At 42.6% G+C, this 22,228-nt stretch overlaps 3 protein-coding genes across 8 annotated transcripts; 2 read left to right on the top strand and 1 right to left on the bottom strand.

Moving 5' to 3' along the window:
* The first annotated feature begins 1,031 nt into the window (after nucleotides 1-1,031).
* LOC103995535 (flap endonuclease 1-A-like) lies at nucleotides 1,032-13,241 on the top strand. Of its 4 annotated transcripts, none has more exons than XM_018824258.2 (17): nucleotides 1,032-1,116; nucleotides 1,230-1,346; nucleotides 1,676-1,734; nucleotides 1,877-1,936; nucleotides 2,040-2,093; nucleotides 2,186-2,234; nucleotides 2,363-2,410; nucleotides 3,179-3,244; nucleotides 3,493-3,543; nucleotides 3,626-3,745; nucleotides 3,819-3,903; nucleotides 5,184-5,265; nucleotides 11,737-11,845; nucleotides 11,920-11,967; nucleotides 12,075-12,121; nucleotides 12,198-12,237; nucleotides 12,808-13,241. In XM_018824258.2, the coding sequence occupies exons 1-17, from the start codon at nucleotides 1,105-1,107 to the stop codon at nucleotides 12,940-12,942; spliced, it is 1,182 nt and encodes a 393-aa protein (XP_018679803.2). In that variant the 5' UTR covers nucleotides 1,032-1,104; the 3' UTR covers nucleotides 12,943-13,241. The 4 variants fall into 4 exon arrangements, 3 of the variants coding, with proteins under 3 accessions (XP_018679803.2, XP_009414416.3, XP_065034486.1); XM_009416141.3 differs by having other exon boundaries at nucleotides 11,920-11,976; XM_065178414.1 differs by lacking the exons at nucleotides 12,198-12,237; nucleotides 12,808-13,241 and having other exon boundaries at nucleotides 11,920-11,976; nucleotides 12,075-12,125.
* Nucleotides 13,242-16,341: 3,100 nt separating this feature from the next.
* On the top strand, nucleotides 16,342-20,668 carry LOC135666711 (pentatricopeptide repeat-containing protein At3g56550-like). 3 transcript variants are annotated; one of them, XM_065178383.1, is made up of 4 exons: nucleotides 16,342-18,432; nucleotides 19,106-19,279; nucleotides 19,364-19,409; nucleotides 20,531-20,668. In XM_065178383.1, exon 1 carries the CDS (start codon nucleotides 16,481-16,483, stop codon nucleotides 18,209-18,211), a length of 1,731 nt encoding a protein of 576 aa, XP_065034455.1. In that variant the 5' UTR covers nucleotides 16,342-16,480; the 3' UTR covers nucleotides 18,212-18,432; nucleotides 19,106-19,279; nucleotides 19,364-19,409; nucleotides 20,531-20,668. The 3 variants fall into 3 exon arrangements, with proteins under 3 accessions (XP_065034455.1, XP_065034430.1, XP_065034449.1); XM_065178358.1 differs by having other exon boundaries at nucleotides 16,342-18,462; XM_065178377.1 differs by having other exon boundaries at nucleotides 16,342-18,462; nucleotides 20,449-20,573.
* On the bottom strand, nucleotides 20,361-20,995 carry LOC135667030 (uncharacterized). Its single transcript, XM_065178391.1, has one exon. It carries the CDS (start codon nucleotides 20,993-20,995, stop codon nucleotides 20,585-20,587), a length of 411 nt encoding a protein of 136 aa, XP_065034463.1. The 3' UTR covers nucleotides 20,361-20,584.
* Nucleotides 20,996-22,228: the final 1,233 nt, after the last annotated feature.

The raw sequence follows: 22,228 nt of genomic DNA, 5'->3' as shown, positions 1-22,228 counted from the left end.
ATTAAGATTTAATATTAAAAATTATTCTACTCGGTATTAACAAAATTTAGATTATTCATGTTATGTGGTTGATATACAATATTATTTATTTTGTATCGACTTCAAAATTCTCTATAAGATATCCTAGTAATTAGGGCACTAGAAGGTGAATATCAATTCATTTCATTGACATATAAAATACATAATCATGTTCTTTATTATCTCCCATCAAAATTTATTTTGGCAAATGTTATTTTTTATTAACACCTTTGATTATTTTTCTCATTTGTTTTTTATATTATTCATCAACTGTCAAGAAATTTTTTGAGAGAAATAAATATTATGCAAAGGTTGCTATATAGGCTCAATAACATCCACACATAGTACAACTAAATAGTATCTGTCAAATCCCCTGATATTACAATTGATTGATTGATTGATTTATTTTAAATATAAATTTCAAATTTTATAAGATACATACAAATTTGTGCACATGAAATTTTTTTGATATTTTATCAAAAAATCTTGATATTCACTTTTCAAATTCATTTTTACTTGTGGGATTTTTTTTTTACTTGGAAGAAAATATCATCAGTCTTTTACTAAATTGACTTGATCACATGTGTTATTCAGAAAAAAAAAATTAATTATCATAAAATTAAAAAAATAAAAATAAAAATTTCATAACATTAAATCAGAAAAAAATTGATGTCCGCAAAATAAATGGTTTCATTTTACCAACTCAAGCCATGACTGTCTGCTCATAGAGAGTTCTTACGCGACCGAATCACCACTGAAGGCCGTCAGGGGTGATGTCACGACAAACATATCGCCCGATATTGCTCGATCTGGCACAACAAGTTAGACCACGTCAGCCGGCAAGTCGTCCATGGGTGGTTCAGTCATGCGTGGCATTCGAGAGATAGGGCTGGAAGCCTCACTCATCAAGGATGATGCATCATTCTGATGGACGTTCCAGATCGCTCAGGTCATCCTCAATGGACCATCCAGATCAAGAGATAGGGATGCACTTGGGATCGACCAAAACAAACATCAAGATGGAGATCTCCCGCCACCATCTCTCTTAATCTTCCGCTTCCTCTTCCTCCGACCTCCTCCGTCGCCATGGGAATCAAGGTGAGAGGTCTCCATTCCCCGTGTAGCTTCGTTGCTCCCCCAACGCACTCTCATCTCTGTCTCTTTCGCCCATGATATTTGTCTGATCTCCTGCTCTTCTTGATGCTCGCTAGGGTTTGACGAAGCTCCTCTCCGACAACGCCCCAAATGCCATCAAAGAGCAGAGATTCGAGAACTACTCCGGCCGGAAGATCGCCATCGACGCCAGCATGAGCATCTATCAGTTCCTCGTCCGTCCTTTTCCCTAATTGTCTCCCTGCAATTCTACTAACCAAGAACATGATTCATTTTTCGAGCTTCTAGCGCCAGGAAGCTCTTCTTGGATTTGACCTCTTAATCAATTCTCTCTCTCTCTCTCTCTCTCTCTCTCTCTCTCTCTCTCTCTCTCTCTCTCTCTCTTCATTTTCTTGTTCTTGAACGAGATTTAAGGTTTAGGGTTCTCCTTTTCTTGAACCAGATGTAGGGTTTAGGCTCCCGCAGAGAGATGCTGAGTATCTAGAGGTTGCTTTTTGTGATGATTGGGAATTCGTATCATCTTGAGGCTTCTGATGTCGTGCAGGTTGTTGTCGGAAGGAATGGCATGGAAACCCTCACCAATGAGGCTGGCGAAGTGACCAGGTCAAACAAAATCTTTCCTCCGCTCGATGAATTGTGTCGCTTATCTCTGTTTATAGTCTCAGTCATGTGAGCTTATATAGATGTGTATGTAACATGTTTTATTTGTTAAATAATATGCATGATTGGTTTGGTGAATGGATAGCCATTTACAAGGGATGTTCAACCGAACAATAAGATTGCTGGAGGCGGGAATAATACCAGTGTAAATTCTCCCCTGTTTCTGAAAAGTTGGCATGGTCTTTCTTTGTCTTGCAGTTTATTGGTTGAATAATTGTCATTGAAGACTTGTATGTGTTTGGTTCCAGATATGTTTTTGATGGTCAACCACCAGAATTGAAGAAACAAGAGCTTGCAAAAAGGCATGTGTTGGTGAATCAGATTTATATTCTTTAATGTTGTTATCATTTTACGGGAACCTATTGCATGTTCTTTAAGATATCTTACTCTTTAGGAATTTGAAGAGGGAAGATGCTATAAGGGATCTAACTGTAGCAATAGAGGTGAGGCCAGATACCTGATCAGGTTCTATTATTTTTTATTAATCTTCTTCCATATTCTTGTGAACAACTTTCCTTCTCATTGTACTCTTGCAAACCTGTTCCCTAGAGTGATTTTGCTTGAATTGCAGGTTGGAGATAAGGAGGGAATTAGAAAGTTCAGCAAAAGGACTGTCAAGGTACTTTGGGCATCTTTAGATTTTTAAGAAGATAGCTCATAAGAGGGTTTCTGACCGATGCTATCAAATTTAGTCTTCAGAATGACTGGGCTACCCACTTAAAGGCCTAACTTTATGGAACCTTTCTAGTGATACAATGAATGTAAGTACAGGCTTTTACACTTTGGTTTTCACATCCGAGAATTGGCACTTACAGAGCTGATCTGGGTTTTGTGTCACAAGGGCATGATGTCCCTTGTTTGAGTAGCTGACATTACTATTAAGATTTTGCTACATTGTTTAAGCTTTAAATTTTGCTACCATATGTGTCTGCCTTCTTAGTTTAATAGTCACTATGACTTAAGACAGAAACTTCTTTCTTCTGTGGCTAGTATGAGATCGAAGCACTGGGTTTAATAAAATTCTAAATCTGTTACAGATAAGGTTTTATGTACGTTATACTTGTTGGCTTTTTGATTATATAGGAAATGTACTCTTGTTCATTGATCGTCATCTGTTCTTGATGTTTGATAGTTAGTGGATGACCTAAGGCTTTTGTATAATTTCTATGCGCACCAGAAGCTGACTGAGTGATTTCCAAGCTATGTAACTTTGTAAAGGTGATCTTGAATTATAATTGTCATCATTTTTTTCTTAAATAAAATTTTATATTTATCACTGAAACTGGAAATCTGTGAAGCTTGTAGTATTAACACTAGATGGAATCATGAAAGGCACTTATAGGACAAGTTTTTTTGGTTTTGGTTGAACATTCTTCAATCTTGACAGGTTACTAAGCGACATAATGAGGATTGTAAAAGACTCTTAAGATTGATGGGTATTCCAGTGATTGAGGTATATTATTAACTTCGTTCACTTTGTTATTTTTTAATTTTGCAAATTCATCCAAAACCCCACATGTTAACAATGTGTTTGTCTCGGCTAGATAAAGTAGAATGCATATTTTCAGTGGCCCCTTGCATAATTATGACATTTTTTTTCCTTTGGATACATGGTCATACCAGAAACAACAAATAACATGCACTGCTCTAGGTATCTGATCTTCTTCCAAATTCATTGAAACTTTTTCTTGTTATGCTAAGGCACCTTGTGAAGCAGAAGCCCAGTGTGCAGCTATTTGCAAAAGCAATAAGGCATGACAATCAAACGCTTCTTGTTCCTTTTCTTTCTGTAACTCTGAATGTAATTTTTACACTATATTTTCTCAATCTTTAGGTCTATGCTGTGGCTTCCGAAGATATGGATTCATTAACTTTTGGAGCTCCAAGATTGGTTCGTCATTTGATGTATCCAAGTTCCAGAAAGATTCCTGTGATGGAATTTGAAGTTTCAAAGGTGCCTTTATTCTTGACACTATGATGCTAGTTACTTGTTCTGGATATTTTTTATTCTCATGCTGATCTTTCAGATTCTTGAGGAGCTAAAACTCTCAATGGATCAATTCATTGACTTATGCATTCTCTCTGGATGCGACTACTGCAACAACATTAAAGGTAGCTAGGCCAATAGAGGCTAAGTTGTACTGTAGAGATGTTAAGCATTAACTTGTCTCACATGTTCTTGTGGTTGTCTAATTTTAGCGTTCACATCTCTGATACTAATGTCCTTTTACTGCTAAAAGATTTTTGTAGAAATTAGAAAATACACAACACAAGACAGTTTAATGGTGGGAAAGGGGTTCAAATAATTTTTTCCTTATAGTTCGGAACTAATGTTATTGTAAAAAATGAATAAATGAATATATTTTTGTAGCGTTCACATCTCTTGTTTTTGCTCAATTGAAGTTGTGTTTTATAATTATGCTGTTTAGAATGAATTGCAATTATCTTATCTACATTATTTTCATAGCTGTTTGCTGCAGTTTTCTGCATGCATTGTATATTGTCTTTCTAAATCTCATTTAGCAGGAAAAACAAATTTAACACAACAATAAGAAAGAGTTTGATGAATGCATAATAGTAACAGGTGTATAACAAGAAAGAGGATGAAACTGAATATTTAGAAGAATCTCCAAACCGATTAGAGTTTGGAACTCATTTGATTTGATTTACTCAGCAATTTTGGAATAATGGTATGTAAGCTGAACAGAAACTTATTCTGGAGTTGCTCCATGAGCAGTCATAGCGAGGAAAATTGAGTTTCGGACTATATTGTTACAAATAGACAAAAAATTATACAACATATGTTTCTTAATGGACAGTGCTTGAGCCTACTTCAAGGTCATTGAAGTTGAGTTACCAGTGATACACTCTCTGTGGCTATTGTATTCAGTTTCTAAATTTAAATTCACCAAGGAGTGGAACATCCAAATCTGGCTTAATTACTGAATTGGGAATATGATCCATTCAGATTTTATTTTAGACAGTCATACACATAAGACAAGTTGTGGATGAATTATTGTTTATATAAACTATCACAAGGCCAACACAACTGCCATATGCTAGCTGATTGTTGTGTATCTAGATTTATTCTAATTTGCACTGAAAATTCCTTTTTGGACCAAATAATCGAAGCTTCTTTTTCTGACTGCTACAGGGGGAGCAGTTTGGGCTGGCTCTCACCTTAGTTTTCAACTTATTGACTTTATTTTTATTTGTATGATTGCCTAATTTAGTGTAGAAAGTTGAATTAACATGATGGTAGTTATTTTCTTTTTCATTAGGTGAATTGTGGACTGGCTATCATAATGTATCAATAACTGCTAGTTTTCTTCTTTGAATGAATCTTTTTTGCTTGCAACATAAACCATAACTGTTGTATGCCTTTGTAACAGGGATTGGGGGACAAACAGCTTTAAAGCTTATACATCGGCATGGTTGCATGGAGAACATTTTGCAGAATATAAACAAAGAAAGGTGCATGACAATCTTCCTAGAGAATTTGATCTTTGTAGATTTTTTTTTATAAAATTATTACCTTGCAGATCTTTTATGATTTCAAGCTAAAATATCATCATGATTATGTTGAACATATTTGATTTTTTTAAGGAAATTCTTGAAATTTGTATCTTTTGTAGTTAGTAGTTAATAACATTCTTCATGGGAACTAGAAATGGTTGGTATTGTGTTATGACAAGAAATAAAATATTCATGAACTGATAATGATATTAGACATCTTATGATGAGGCTTTATCAACCATCTCAACTAATTCTTCATCCGCTCTTCAAGATGGTTGTACTTTGCCTTATCCTCATTGACATTTCAGACTACTCTGTTCTTGCATATTGCTAGTGGTTGATAATATGGGATAGTTTTTTCAATGCATGTGTCCTAATTTATTGACCTACTGTCACGGACAAACTTCTGAACAAGATGTTGGATGTAGTGCTTATGTGTGTCCGTGTCTTTTGGGCATGTTCATGCCTTGTACAGCATATAGAGGGACGGCCGAAGGCTTCAAAGTCCCATTTGAGTTAGGTTGGTGGCCTCTTTAGGCTTGTAAATAAAGGTTATGTCATGTGGACACATGCGAGAGCTTTTCGGTCTGTAATGGACCATTTTACCCTTTGCTGTGCAACTGTTCAGAGCTTGTAAAGTCTGTTTGTAATTTGCATTGTTTATGAAGTGTTTTTCGGAGATGTTTGCTTGTGGATCCCGATTGAGGCGTTCTCTTTAACCCGTTCTCTCTTTTGTTGGTCCTAAGGGACGAGGGGGAGGCTTTGGGGAGGCTGACTTTTGCGGACGGACACGCAAGGGTGCCGCACGACTTAGGCAAAACCAGCTAAGTCCGTGACAGATGGTATCAGAGCGGGACAAGCACTCATAGAAACACTTGACATGCAAACGTGGGGGACCTAGCGGGGCTGCGTTGAGGGCAGTCAGCAACGCGCGACCGTTTGAGGGAAAACGGGCATGGAGATGTAGGGAAAATAGTCGCTCAGAGGAGCGAACATCTAACATTGGCATTCAGAGGAATGACCAACCCTTCGCGCAAGAGGCACCACGAGAACAGACAAGCTTGGAAGAATGCGGAGCGCACAAAGGTTGGGATGGCTGAGTTTGAGCTACGGCTCAACGTTGGCAACTTTACTTGATGGTGCTCAAGGCAAGCGAGGTGCTTGGCAAAGGATGAGACCATGCAAAGTGGAATGAGTTGCTCAGCGACCGAATGAGTTGTGCAAAGCTCACAGAGGTGAGGGGAATTGCTAACTCGAAGAATTCGGTACTCATGCATGGGCTTGTATGCGGACGATGGAATGTTCGTGGCCATCCCAAGGCGGTCGAGACTCGGCGCCATGGAGCATTAAAACATTCTTTTCGGCATGCGAAGGATATGTCCGGAGGAGGCTGAAGTGTGCAACAAGTTCAGCATGTTGCTAGGCCTTGAGGGGTGCAGCGGTGGGTGTATTGACGTGGAGGCGCAATCTAGCAAGTGCGTTTGCAAGAGGCAGAACAATACACAGTTTGTTCAGCAGATCGGAGTAGTCCAAGGGGATGGTGGTCTCCGAAACGAAGAGAGATGTTGCTCCAACGGGACAGTTATCCAGGAGGGATAAGTCTCGGCTCTCCAGAGGGAGAATCATATGAGACGGACCTCACATGTTGAGGAGGAGTACCTCACAAACAACAACTCCACGAAGTTCAATGGACCGAGCAAGCAGCGAGGAGTTGCCGCATGATCTCGCTCGAGAGAATGCATTGGTGGATGCATTGCGAGATCAAGTGGGGGAGCGACCTGAAGCAACTTAAATGAAGGCACACTTAGAGTCGATATGGAGATCGGACTCAAGGGAGGGCTGACCCGTGGAATGGTGGGCGCGAGGGCCACCATCGACTCAATGCAAAAACGAGGAGCGGAGCAACTTGGGTGTAACTTGGCGAAGTACCCAAGCCGCATGAAGGGAGCCAGCAGAGAAGTTGGAACATGGAGCAGAGGCACAGTGCTTTCCTTAGACAGAGGTCAAGGACATGAACTCTTGTAGAGGCAAGAGCAAGATCATGTTGTTCCATGGGTCCTTCATTCTGACGAAGTGGACTCATCTTGCATGGTGCCAAAGACGAAGGGAGCTTCTGGGCACATGCACCTTATCTCGGAGGAGCATTTGATGGAGGAACTAAGGTGACTCAATTTGCAGAGGAGAAGTTGAGTTCAGAAGACCTTAGCACGGGGCAAGAGGACGCAGAGGCGAGTACTCTTGAAGAATATGCCATAGTGTTGCCATTCGAGTTGCTATGAAGGAAGCAGTGCGCAGCGGAGATTGTGCTGATAGGGGCAGAGGCCCAGGATCCAGGCAATGGTGCACAAATTACAGCGAAGTCGGTGGACTTCGGGAGCTACTAGGCGACGGACTGTCCTAGAGCGGTGCTTCATCTAGGTGTGACCCAAGAGTGGGTGGATGAAGGCCTATTGCCAAAAAAGCGAACAAAATCGAAGGTGGAAGAGACCCTGCGATGTATTGGCATAGGCCACACATGGAGGGTTCACAATTCGAGTTTATTCTACAGGGATCAGAATGCAATGGAGATGTCACCAGGAGGCGACATGGTGCAGCGGATCGTGGTGGAACAGTTCGTGGCAATGCGATACACACAATCAAGTCCCGTGAGGGACTATATCATACGGAGGTATGATCGGGAGTTACTGGAAGCTCCACTTCGGTGAACAACACGACGGCAAGAAGGGCTATGGATTCAAGGAGTGAAGGCCATGGTACCGCAGAGGCGGGTCTTCCCGGCGTGCATCGAATTTTGCATCGGATGAAAGCCTTGGTCATCAGCATATGGGGGCTGTGTTCTACCAAGGGAAAAGTTCGAATGCAAGTACCAGTGAGTCCCATGTGAGGGACTTGATCATGCAGAGGTATGATCGAAGCAGCTGGAGAGTTGGACTGCTCCAGAGCTCAATTCGCTTAAGGAAGCCCGACAAGTCAGAGGACAAGGTCGAGTAAGCGAACGTTGCTACCAAGGAAGCTAAGGAGAACAGAATCGGTGCAAACCCTACAACGTGATGGCAGAGGCCATGCATGGGAGTTGCAGTCTGTCTTTCCATCGACCAAACAGTCTACTTGGAGAACACAGAGGTGTTGAAGCAAGGGGTTGAAAGGGGCGAGGAAGCGACGACGAGTCCAGAGGGACTTAGCTACCCAAAATCAAGCATCAGTTAGAATGGAGGTGGACTCAGAGGAGCGCCACGGAGACATATCTACTGATTGTGAAGAAAAGGGATACAGAGGCGAGGCGACGGATAGTAGTGCCATGGGCATGGCAGCGCCATGGTACCGCAGAGGCGAGACTTCCGTGAAAGTCACTAATCCCTTGCTCTCACGGAGGGAGAGCGCTTGGTCGTGAAAGGGGCCGAGGAGGTGGAGCATATAGAGGTAATCTCCAAGTACCGAGACAAGGTTGAAGGGCAGAGGCCAAGAAACTTCATAAGACCGGTGTCAACAAGTTTCTCATCAAGATAGCCGCAAGTGAAGGACTTCGGGTCATGCAGGAGTGCACGACCAAGGAACGAAGCAGGCAGTACGCGGTGCTGTACCTTTGCTACTCAGTGGAGTAGGCGACAGGGTTGATGGAGAAGACGGTACAATCCCAGAGGCGACCTCATCTATCAGAGAATTACTCCAAGTTGGGGTGAAAACTTCCTGCATTCCAGAAGTTCAATGGCATTTAGAAGGTAAATCACAGTAACTAACTCAACGCAAGGAGTACAAACACTTCAAGTGCTTCAGAAGTGTGAGCAAAGAGTAGGCGAAGGCCAGTAACCAGCTCGATGCATGAAGTACAACCTCGAGGAGGCGGGCGAAGTCAAATAACCTTTGCCTTCTCAACTCTTAAGAGAATGGGCGAAACCGTGTACCCCAGTTCTCTTATCTATCCAGCAGAGGAGCTCTGCACAAGTTCAAAGACCCTTCAAAGATAACGGAAGACAATAGTTGTCAAATCCTCACCAACGGTGATCAGTGCTACTAAGAGTAGATTGTCCGCTTCATTTCCCAACGAAATGCCAATCGAAAGCGGAAGTGATGCGAACCTACTTGGATGTGACAACTAACTGAAAGAAGAGTCAATGAGCAGATTTTGTGGAGGAAGGACCCAAAACTTCAGAAGGTTGCGAGGCGATGCTCGTTAAAGCTCCAACAAGCATCCACCCAGTTCAAGCAGCATGTGGAATTTTTGAGAGACTGGCGCAGTAAGGATGGTCTTTTCCTTCATTTGGTGGATCCGCAGGAATCAACAAGGATCAACACAACTCAGCCAACCCCACACCAGAGTCAGAGTCATTGGCGAGTTGAAGCAGCATGGCGGATCAAAGGTTCGACTACTCAAAAACAGCAGCGGAGAGCAGCTGGGAGCCAGGAGGCGCATTGCAGCTGGAGCAGAAGATTGAAGACTCAGCAAAGGCGAAGAGTTGCAGCGTTCACAAAGGCTTCGACGAGGACGTCGAAGGGATAAGTGGGGGAGAATGTCACAAACTTCTGAACAAGATGTTGGATGTAATGCTTATGTGTGTCCGTGTCTTTTGGGCATGTTCATGCCTTGTACAGCATATAGAGGGGCGGCCAAAGGCTTCAAAGTCCCATTTGAGTTAGGTTGGTGGCCTCTTTAGGCTTGTAAATAAAGGTTGTGTCATGTGAACACGTGCGAGAGCTTTTCGGTCTGTAATGGACCATTTTACCTTTTGCTGTTCAACTGTTCAGAGCTTGTAAAGTCTGTTTGTAATTTGCATTGTCTATGAAGTGTTTTTCGGAGATGTTTGCTTGTGGATCCCGATTGAGGCGTTCTCTTTAACCCGTTCTCTCTTTTGTTGGTCCTAAGGGACGAGGGGGAGGCTTTGGGGAGGTTGACCTTTGCGGACGGACACGTAAGGGTGCCGCACGACTTAGGCAAAACCAGCTAAGTCCGTGACACTACGGGGAATAGATAATTTTTTTGCCACTTCTAGAGCCATCACCAATTATTACTAAATTGGTAAAGTATAAGGTAATGCTATGCATCATTTTCATTGTCCTCTAAAGCGAGATATCTCGAGATGCCTACCAATAACATCCGACCTGACCTAGGGTGTACCATGTGTCATGCCATGCCATTTATGGTGTTGTTTATGTCATTATGATGGATTGGGTGATGTCATTCTGGTCACTTGTGCAAGCATTTGACACTTCTATAGTTGAATGATACTATGCCCAAGTCACAAAGCAACCTGAACATGTGTGATAGTTTGGTGGTCAAGAATAATTTGTCATAGCTGATGTTAACCAGAGAAGCGTGGCTGTCCACATCTGAATTTTAATCTCTTAGCAAATTTATGCAACAAATTAAATAAAGGCACTAGAAGATTATTATAACAAAACAATAATTTGGATCAGAAAAATGAGGATCAAAGTTGTAAAGGGAAGAAGCAGATTAGAAGTGAGAAGCTGAGAAGAGACATCAAAGAGAGGAAATGGAGATGGTTTAAGATGATCTTGCCAAAAGAAGCACCATTTTTTTTCATTATATCTTATTCAAAACTCAAGAGAAGGCATTTAAATTCATAAAGATTGATGGTATTTCACTCACAAAACGACTCATCTAGAATAGGAAATTAATAATTTTCTTTAATTGGAGGCTTCCTTTAGGTGTTCTTAGTTTCTTCCTAAATCTGTAAATACAATAAATCTGCATGGCATCCTTGACTCTAAAACATTCTCCTAATAAATCACTTGTCATGTCCTATAGCACATTAGGACACAAGGAGTGACCCACATATTTTAAGTGATATTTTAATATTTATAATCCAAATCTAAGATCGAGAATTAAATTATCATGATCTTTTTTGGTTGTATCTGCCGACAAATCTCATGGTATGGTACACCAACATCTGAAACACTGGGTTTTGGTACCATGTTGTCTTAGTGTTTGCCTTGTGGCTTAAGCTTTGGATGGAATAGGATGATTTGCACTAACTTCTGAAAAATGGATTTAGAATTACTAGTTCTGATCGTTGGCTTGACGTTTCACCATCATTATGCTCAGGAGAGGAAATGAGATATTTATTGTGGAGGAAGGGATTAAGCTAGGGCTGCATCTATTCACTATATGGGTCAGATTTGTGGAACCTTATTGAAGAAATGGCACCTGTCTCTAGCATTGCAGCTTTAGAGATACACAACGACCTTCCTCTGCCATTTTGGTATTACAAACTCAAGCTGCTTGTCTTCATTTCTTTGCTTTTTCTTTAATATTCTCAATGCTTCTGCACGTTATACATACAGCTGTTTATGTTACTCATGGAACCTTGTCATTTGAGTTCATGATGATGCAAAACTATAGCACATATAGAGTGTAGGGTGGTGATGTATTTCAATTTACCATGGACCTTACATCATGCCTTTTTGTCACAGGTATCACTTACCTGAGGACTGGCCTTATAAAAAAGTTAGACAGCTGTTCAGAGAACCTAATGTTTCTTCAGAGATTCCAGAGCTCAGGTGGACTTCTCCAGATGACGAGGTATATGATGAAAATTAACTTAGTGCGACTCGATCAATCAATTGTGATATCTTTGTTTTTTTTTCATCCTTCAGGGTCTTGTGAACTTTCTGGTGAATGAAAACAGTTTCAACAATAAACGGGTAGCAAAGGCATAAACCACTCAATCTTGTGTATTATTCATGAATCTCAATCGATTTATTCTCAGAGGAGCCTCTTGTGACATCTGCTTGTGTTTTGTACTGATTAGGCAATAGAAAAAATTAAAGTGGCCAAGATTAAATTTTCTCAAGGGAGGTAAGTATCTAATACCCTTGTTGCCCTAAAACATCATCGGTTGTATGTTGCTCTCTGACCGTTTGAATTTTCTTAGGTTGGAAGGTGTGAGTGCATATGCACCTTCTAAAAGGAAGGTATGCTCATAGCAAGTAACATATTTTGGTTGAACAAATTGTGATGGAGTACCTGGTCCATTGACTACTGGTTCTTACTTACCCATTTTTGAACAAGTGTGCAAGTTAATATATTATTGAATACAATCCAATAACAAAATATTACCAGTTATTGTTGATGTTATGTGCGTGTGCCGATTGAACTCTAGTTTTGCTCATATATTTGTATGCTACCGCACATTAATTATCCTTAAATGAAAAATGGCTTTGTTAAAAGTTGGACCACCAAGCAAGAAGTTAATCTAGTTTCATAATCCAAAAGGCCAAATCACTTTGTTATATTTTCTTAATGTTTGTTATAGCACTCTGAAATACACTAGATTATAGATGTCTGACCTTATAGTGGCCAAATAAACTAACTGCTTTTATATGTCTTAATGTTGTTGAGCATTGCTTTTATATGTCGCAATGCCATGGAGCACATTTAACGTACATTGAAGGTTCTTTAGTTTTAGAAATGAAGATAAAATGATCCATTGTAGGAACTAAATCTGAGCCACTCTGATGATCATTATGATAAATGGATAACAGGAAACCAGATGCATGCTTCACTTTCCCAGACCAACATGCAAATCTAGGATGTTCAGACTGCAAACATTCATTGTCTCGGGCTCCAAAGTTGGCAGATTGAAGCCGCTGATTCCAGGGTTGCAGCAAAGATGCTGAGGCAGTGGCTATTCTGAAAAGTTAAAAAGGACTCTGATTCAAGAGAAACTGATTATTGACTACGATTCTTGATTGAAGAGCCCATTTGACTATTCTAGTTTTTTCTTTGCATGGGAAATGTTTACAGTTTCTCTTTGATTATGAAATACATTCCAAGGAAATTTTGTCATTTATTTTGCACAATCAGGTAGTTTGAGGACTGGATATTGTTAGGAAGAAACATTTAAATTTTCTTCTTATGTCATAAATTATGGGTTTTTACTCAAGGGTCATTGATGTTGGGAGAGCTTAATTGCTGATGTTGATTTGTTAAAATAATCATAATTTGTTTTTATCTCTAATCTTAATCAGTGACATACTACTTTCTTTATTGCCAAAGATCACCAAGTATGCTACTAACAGTTCATGTGTGTATAACTGTCACTGTCCTGTTGTATTTGTACAGAGAGCGTGGTGAATAAAGGGTGTAAATAGCAAATGCAGGCATGATGCTGTCCTTTTGTGTCTGTTTTACTAATTCTTTTTATGCAGAAGTGTTATCTATCGCATTGCTGCTTCATGGTTGGTCCTTGCTAGTGCCATGTAGAATCATCCATCCTGCACATTAGCTTGAGACGTAAATTGTCTTCCTACATTTTCTTTATATCTAGTAGCTTTATGTCTGCCTCGAGTACAAGAAGACTATGATATCATACCATAGGTACTTGACATCCCTTGCTAACAATAATGTCAGCATTTAATTTCTTTTATATACAGGTTGGTTCTGCAAAATCATTGTGCTTGGCTTTTTAAACATCATATTAGGAAGCTGATAATGCAGCCAAGAAAAAGCTGCGGGAAAAGATAGGAACTTCAATCAAGATGTGTGAAGGTCAAAAGTCATCTGTTGCTAACGTTTCTAGTCTTCATCTCCATAGCTTTTTTTTGCCTCCAATGCAGTTTGTGATGCATGAAGTTCAAAAAAAAGTATATGTTTTATCTGATAGGATTACTGGCAATCCCATAAAATTTTTTGGACAAAATTTGAAGAATGGTCTCCACTCCTGGTGCCCAGCTTTCAGCTATCAGCCGAAATATAAGTCGTCAGGTCGTATCATCGATTAAGCTTGTAGCTTCTATTAAATTATTTTCTAATTTCGTTTTGTCTCACGCATTAAGATTGTTATTCTCTGGAGGTCGTGACGTTAAGACTAGAGCACGCGAGCAGGTCTCACCGTCAAGGTGCTTCATAGCTTGTTTCCAGCAATCCTTGATCCCAACATACTCCAACCCATGAAAAATAGGTGTTAGTTGATGCTTTAAATCCATCAATAGAGAGTCAAACTACATCGCATCTGCGTTACCAAAAGAAATAGCAGGTGGGATCCTTGCATACGAGGCTGTAAAATGTGATGTCGAGAGTACAGTGCGCCTTGGCAGGACAACAGCGATGGATGGATTGGATATACATGAACCCAGATTTTTACTCTCTACCATCAAAATGTCCAACCAAACAAGGCAAAATATGTCAATTGCCATATAAACCTGAACGTGATGAAATCCACAAAGGAAGCATAAATGAAGGAAACATCCCGACCTTCTTGAAGGAAGGCATCGTCCATCGCACTGTCATTTGGGCTACATGGAACTAAAGTCGAATATTTTACGGGCGACATCAACGGACATCATGATCGCCGGGTAAACAACACCGACCACCACGGCGGAGGGAATTCGATCCCCTTCATCTTTGCAATGTCCAGTATATCCTTATCAGCAAACCTTCTGCTGGGCTCTCCGGACAGCATCTCTATCACCTCTACGAGGTTCATTGGCGGACCATCAATTGCAGCTTGCGTTTTGTTGCTGTTCTCTCCGTCATGGCCGAGGGACGAACGCCTGGCATTCTCCTCCTGCTCCCCATGTGACAAACAATGTTGAATAGAAACGGGCAGCTTTCTCGGCTGCGGATCAGCGGTCGAAGCCGCATTTGGTTCTCCCATCGCGCCGGCATCTGCTGTCGCTTGGGGATCCGCCGGCCGCTTCTGGCCTTCTTGGTCTGGCATCGGGGGCTCTACGCCTGCACTGAATCCTAAATCGTCATGCCCTTCTTGCTCCGACTCGGTAGGAGATATCGCGGAACTAATGTGCACGCCCCTGGATCTCTTCGTCGAAGCCCTCCCTTTCTTCTGGTCGGCTCCGTAGCCCGCTGCTGGAGGCTTCCGCACGGTTCTTTTAATCCGGGTTCCCATCCTTGGGCTGACGCCGGACGCCGCGTCACCCGGGCGAGCGGCGACCCCGGCGGCGGCGGAGGCGGGAGCGGGGGCAGAAGATGCGGCGTGGGAAGTGGGCGGAGGGCTGCGATGGCTCTGGGCGGTGAAGGGGACGCCGGGGAGGCGGCCCTCCTGGGAGGAGGGCATCTCGTTTTCCTCGACCTCGACGTCGGAGGCGTGGCGATCCATTTGCCGATCCTCCGTCGCAAAAGGGCTTCTTTTCACACGGTGTTTAGTAGTGTCGAACAGGCCCTGCCGGGCGGTTTCTTGGCCCCAAAGATGAACCCGAGTCCGCCGAGACTCTCGAACTCGGTCAGTTTCCGATTTCCACTTCTTGAATTCGGAATAAATATTAACTAAATTCAGCATTGACTTTGTAATTTCTCATTAATTTCAAAAAAGATATGATTTATTTTCACCTTATAAATTACTATATTTTCTTCGTTACTTATTGTTATTTATTGATCTTACATTTAATGTTATATGTCTTAAGACATATTTTGGGCCCCATCCATGTCACAACTAATATCACGTCACGTCACCGTCAGGTCAGCAAGAGGAGTACTCATACGTGCCGAGCATGGGTCTGTACAAGGCGTCTCTCGGCACATCCCATCCTAGGAAGCTTGGGACAGTGTCACCGTGCATTCCAGGACGACGATCGCACAAAGGGATCACCTCGTCTCTCGGGGATCAACTGTTATACCAAACCCACGTACGGCCAATCCCTACACAGTAGTATAAGAGCCCCTGACCGGCACCTGGCCCAGGGGAGGTAAGAAAAAAGAAAATTAAAATCAAACACTAACTTATTCGTTGAGGGGCTAAAGTCGGTAATCACCCGATGAGGACCTTCTGTGCAGGAGTGCGACCACCCCTCGAGGTGCGACCATCCTGATCGAGAGGCGCCTTCCCTCATACGAACCCGACATCCCGACCTACGGCTGATCAATCTCGGTGACCCGTTTAACCAACCGTTGACTCCCGATATCGACCTATGGATCAGATCGTATTGACTCATGAGTCACGGTCGATCAGTTCAGTAACATTTTAAACTAACTTTCAGAAGCCAAACATCTAATTACGGTGGTCTAAAACGTCAAAGAAGCGTCAAAAGCGCTTTGTTTGATCTTTCTTTTCCGCTGCTTCGAGACTTGTTTGCAGCCTCCCCGCCCTATTGGACTCGCGGAAGCCACAGGAAAGCAGAAGGCAACATGACCGAAGCGGGGGCGACTGTGCATGTAATGCGACGACCGCAATGATTGAGAAAGAGAGATAGAGAGACGGAAATGTGCGGCGCGGCCAAATTATTGAGGCTGCTGCAGGGCTGCAATAGCATGGATAGGCTCCGCAAGATCCACGCCCAGGTGCTGCTCCAAGGCTACCATGGCCACCCCGCCGTCTCCGCCAAGCTCCTCTCCTTCTGTGCCACCTCCGCCGCCGGCGACCTCGCCTACGCCCGCCTTCTCTTCTCCGGCATCCTCCGCCCCGCCACCGACCACTGGAACGCCCTCATCCGCGGCTCCTCCCGCAGTCCCGCCCCACTCGACGCCCTCTCCCTCTACAACGCCATGATGCGACGAGCTTCCTCCCGCCCCGACGCCTTCACCTTCTCCTTCCTCCTCAAGGCCTGTGCCCTCGCGAAAGCCGATCCCAAGTGCCGCGAGGCCCACGCCTCCATCGTCCGCTCTGGGTTATCCTCCCACGTCATCGTCGGCACGAACCTGGTCCGGGCTTACGCGGACAACGGGTCCATCGACGAAGCGAGGAGGGTGTTCGACGAAATCCCTGACAAGGACCTGGTGGCCTGGAATTCCATGATCTCGTGCTTTTGTCACGCTGGTCTCCATGAGGACGCCTTGAAGGTCTACGACAGGATGAGGCAATCGGGCGTTGGCCTTGATGAGTTCACCGCAGTCGGGTTGCTCTCTTCCTGTGCTCACTTGGGTGCCTTGGGTTTTGGTGTCCGGATTTGCAAATTTGCCGAGGAAAATGGGTTCTTGCGGCGGAACGTGTTCGTGGGTAATGCATTGATAGACATGTACGCCAAGTGCGGCAGATTGGACGAGGCTCGTAGGGTCTTCGATGGGATGAGGAGGCGGGACAACTTCACATGGAACTCGATGATCATTGGGCTGGGAATTCATGGTCATGCTGACAAAGCCATCTTGCTTTTCCAGAGGATGCTGATGGCTGGAGTCCGACCCAACTCCATCTCGTTCCTTGGCTTGCTAACGGCGTGCAGTCACCATGGCCTAGTGGACGACGGCCTCAAATATTTTCAGAGGATGGGTTCTGCTTACAATATAAAGCCAGACCTCAAGCATTATGGATGCATGGTGGACATGTACGGGCGAGCTGGTAAGCTGGATGAGGCGCTTGAGTTCATACAAAGTTCGCCTTTCAAGGACGATCCAGTCCTTTGGCGAATGCTACTGAGCGCATCCAGGATCCATGGAAGCGTGGAGATGGGTGAGATAGCCATCCAAAATCTTATTGAAATGTCAGCTAATAATGCAGGGGACTGTGTTCTTCTTTCTGATATCTATGAGCATGCCGGTGACAGCCAAGGTGTGGCTAGGATGAGGAAAATGGTGAAGGATCAAGGGATTAAGACAACTCCTGGCTGGAGCTGGATAGAAATTCATGGCGAAGTTAGGAAATTTGTGGTTGGTGATACTTCGCATGCTGAGAGTGAAGAGATATATAAGAAGTTAGAGGAGATGATTAGTCGAGCAGCTTCTTTGGGTTATGCAATGGAAAGATCTGCAGAATGGCTCGAGAACTTTGTAGACAGCACAACTGACTATCATAGTGAGATGTTGGCTATTGCTCTTGGGCTACTGAGAACTCCCAAAGGGACAAGTCTTCGAATCGTGAAGAATTTGAGGGTGTGTAAGGACTGTCATTCTCTCACTAAATATGCTTCCAGGATATATGATCGAGAAATTGTTGTTAGGGATCGGGTGCGATTTCATCATTTCAAGGAAGGCATTTGTTCTTGCAATGATTACTGGTAAAACTCGATATGACAAATAATTGGGAAAGAAAAGGCATTTGGAGGTTGAAATTTTCGGAAGAAAGGGGATTCAAACAGTAAACAAAATGCTGAAGATTCTGATTCACTTGGAACAAGCAGAAAGGGAAAGACTCTGACCTGGTCGTGCAGAATTATTGTGGCAATGCAAACTCCAAGAATCAATTTGTTTCTCAATGAATCTGCTTATGTTTTCCTCTAAAGGTACCTACCATCAACTGTCATCTTGATCAGGTAAATGTTATATCTTTCGTGAAAAGGACTTGGGTATTAAATGAAACATAAGTGAATTCTATCAACAGTATGAACATAACCATAACAAATTGGACAAGAAAACTTGTAGGATAGTTTGTCAATTGATCCAGCTTAGAGAGGTAGTGTGCTATAAGTGAAATTTTACTGGTTGTGTAAGTGAAACTGATAAATTGCTCATGGATCAGTGGGACGTTAATTAACCAGCAATAGAGCATGCATGACTAGGAAACACATTTGTGAGAACATTATCACCCTCTTGGATATGTAATATAGAGCATCATAATCATGCTCTTATTTCTCCTCTCTCACTGTGTCTTTGTCATGTGGTATCTATCTTCCCTTTTGGATCACTGTTCTTTTTAACATGCCTCTGTAGCTAAGTTATTTGTAGAACATTATCACCCTCTTTAGCTTTTAATGGTTATTTGTAGTTTTGCAAACATATATATATGGCTATGTCCTTGCAAATTTTCAATTTATCTTTCTTTAAAAACAGTGATATCTGCCTTTGGAATCTCCAGTGATATAAAATCTTCCAAGTTGGCTTGTAGAACTTCTAAATGTATCAATTAATAGCATTCTTTGGCGTCAGTGAAACTTAGTTTGATACTTTGTCATACAGGTATTCCAAAGGAATTTAGAATCCTAGGTCTATCATCTGAGACTCACATCAGGAACTCTGGTTATCTTATGAACATGCAGTCGGTTCTTTTGTTCCAGAACAGACCATAACTCGATGAGAGCTAAAGATATGACGGCCTCACTTGAGCCTCCTTTTCCCATTTCAAAATTTTCGGTAAGCCCAAGTTTGATGTGCTTCTTGCAGTTGCATTGACACTATAAATCTAATATTTCCTGCATATGGGAATTTTTTGTGTAGGAATTCTTCTTGGTCCGATGAGCACTTACATGTACTGCATTCTCAGGTTCATTTTTTTCCAAACTTAATGCCAACAATTATTGGATATTCTATTAAGCAAGTCAAGTTTGTTCTCTCTTTTAACTGTACAATTGCTATATTGATGCTGTCATTCTTATCATTCTGGCCATTTTTAGCTCCATTTTTTACTACTGCATATTTGATTTCCTGATTATAAAATCATATTACTAGCTTTGCCCCTTTCTTTTTCCTACTCGTAGATTTTGTTGTTATGATTAATTTGTCATGTTTGAGGATATAGCATTCCCTTTTGTGATTATATGGTGCATTTATTATGTTTAAAATGTGCATTACTTCTTGAAAAATGCATTGTCAATCCATTTAAGGATGCTTTTAAGTGCCTTCTTTGTAGGAACTTCCAAAATGGTACAAGTAATTCTTGGGTGCCCTCAGCTAACCTAACCCTTATTTGGGCCCAGCATTGAAATAAAGCATTTATTATGGATTCTGATGAGAAACTAAGATTCGAGTCATAGTCTCATTATATTTATATTTACTCAAATCATGCATTGATGAGAGCATATTCGATTGGTCAAGTGCTTTGATCGGACTATTTTCGATCTTATTGTAGATCCATTTTGATCGTAAAATTATCTAAAAATAACAACATTAATCATCACCTTTATATCTAGTTTATTTGTAAGGTGGTATGCTTTATATACCCTTTTGGGCAATCCTCACAGACTCATTTTAAGAACACAAGGGCTAGTTGAGGCAATAGGAGAGGCTCATTACTTTTTTTGGGGACTCAGTACTTCGATTGAGACTAGTTGAACATATATCTTAGATAATTTGTAAAGCAATGGACGAAATTATTTATAGGAAGTAATTTTTTTGGACTGTGGGAATCAATTTTGGAAAATCTCACAAGTGACTGTGATGCTTTGGTTTCGGGGGGTCATCAACTCATGGAAATAACATCTCAAACTCACGTACGTAAATCCAACTAAAAGTAATGACCTGAAGAATGGATGCTAAGAGATCATTTAGTTATATTCTATTCATGCATCTTCACGTTCTTGCAGTGGCTTTCTTGCGCCTGTTTAAGGAAGCCGTTGCACATGCGTATGCTTCCAGTTATCCTGCTGACACGACTTCTAATGCCAGCGGAAGAAAGAGAGCTTTCTTGAGAGAGGCGGCCGCCCCTGCCTCCTATGACGACTACCACCTGGGCGACTCCGCGGAGGAGCTGCTGCTGATGTTGCTGGCGCTGCGGCGGTGCGGCAGCCGCTGGAACGAGGAGACGGAGGCCATGCGTTGGGATGGCCTTCTCCTGCGCCCGCCGCGGACGAGGGCGAGGGCGGAGCGGATCTTGGCCCAGAGGAGGCGCGGCAGCCGGCGGATGCCGCTGAGGCGGGCCCAGGCGAGGCGGCGGACGCGGAGCGCCTTCTCCCTGGGGCCCTGCTTGCGGCAGAAGTGGTAGCTCCGGAGGAAGGTCTGCCGCCGCTCCATGTACTCCCCCTGCTGCTCCCACCGGAACATGTAGTCCGCCCCGAACAACGACGGCGGAGCCTCAACACCCTTCTCCGCCCTCATAGTCACATACCCCGCCGCCGCTGCTGCTAACGCCATTTGCCTTCTCGGTGAGGAAAGTAGGTGGACAACGAAGGAAGACGAAGAAGAGGGGCCTTAAGGAGAGGAGTCGAATGGAGGTGGAGAATCCTCTCTCTCTCTCTCTCTCTCCCTCCCTAAATGATCTGCCTCTCACCCTCCCCGGTTTCTATTATGATCAGCGCAAGGGATGCGTAGGGTTAGATGGGATGGTGGTCGACGGCTCGTCTGGCGTAAGACCAACAGGTGGTCGCGTGGGAAATGCGTCGACGCGCGAAGTCGTACGACGGACTACTCTTGTGTTTTGAGCCGCACGATTGGAGGATCGCACAGAGGGACCGCTTACTCTCGGTCAAACGTACGCGCCCTCGGTGGTTCAAGGCGCACGTGACTCCGAATCCTGGGATTCGATGACACTCCACATCGATCATCCGCTCTCCCTCCATCTAACATCTCTGCCGTCCGATCACAAGTCGAGATGGAGTGGGAAGGGTACGAGGACTTAGGTCGCGTCAACACACGCTCTGGAAAACAGAGAAAGCAACAAAGCTTTCATGATGCTTTATTCTTCACATCCGCATCATTGGAAGACTTCACCCTTATCGATCAATACGATCTCGTCAACACACGCTCCTTTGTGGAAAGAATAGAGCAACAAAGTTTTCATGATGCTTTATTCTTCACATCCACATCAATGGTAGACTTGACCCTTATCGATCAGTCCGATCTATCCCTGTTCTTACATAGGCGTGTCAAGAGTATTTAAACATTATTTTATTATTTATAATATTTGATTTTATATTTATCTTTTACTCTTCTTTTGATTCTTTTAGTATTTAACTTTTGAATATATATATATATATATATATATATATATATATATATATATATATATATATATATATATATTTATATATATATAAGTCAGAGTCTTGCATGCATATATATACATATCACACACACACACGTGTGTGTGTGTGTGTGTGTGAGAGAGAGAGAGAGAGAGAGAGAGAGAGAGAGAGAGAAACATAATTAATGATGGAATCAGAGTTGGATTAGATGAATGTCAAGTTAGACCTATTCTTATTTGACACGGTCACTGGGCAAGTTTATACCTTATTGGCCACGCCATCAAAAAATTAATGATGAATAAATATTAGAACCAAATCAACAGTATCATGTGGTGCAGAGAGTTTAAGGATTAAACAAATCACTCCTAGTTATTATAAGCACCTCAACATGTGGAAGCAATTA

The sequence above is a fragment of the Musa acuminata genome, chromosome BXJ1-1 (genome assembly GCF_036884655.1).
Source record: "Musa acuminata AAA Group cultivar baxijiao chromosome BXJ1-1, Cavendish_Baxijiao_AAA, whole genome shotgun sequence".
NCBI lineage: Eukaryota > Viridiplantae > Streptophyta > Magnoliopsida > Zingiberales > Musaceae > Musa > Musa acuminata.
This window is presented reverse-complemented; position numbering and strand designations above follow the sequence as displayed.

Excerpts from the sequence above, each read along its gene's own strand:
- LOC103995535 (XM_009416141.3), top strand. Across the intron at positions 1,735-1,876 it reads GAGGCTGGCGAAGTGACCAG|CCATTTACAAGGGATGTTCA; the intron begins GTCAAACAAAAT and ends GTGAATGGATAG. Across the intron at positions 3,544-3,625 it reads CTATTTGCAAAAGCAATAAG|GTCTATGCTGTGGCTTCCGA; the intron begins GCATGACAATCA and ends CTCAATCTTTAG.
- LOC135666711 (XM_065178383.1), top strand. The coding sequence starts at position 16,481 with ATGTGCGGCGCGGCCAAATTATTGAGGCTGCTGCAGGGCTGCAATAGC.
- LOC135667030 (XM_065178391.1), bottom strand. The coding sequence starts at position 20,995 with ATGGCGTTAGCAGCAGCGGCGGCGGGGTATGTGACTATGAGGGCGGAG.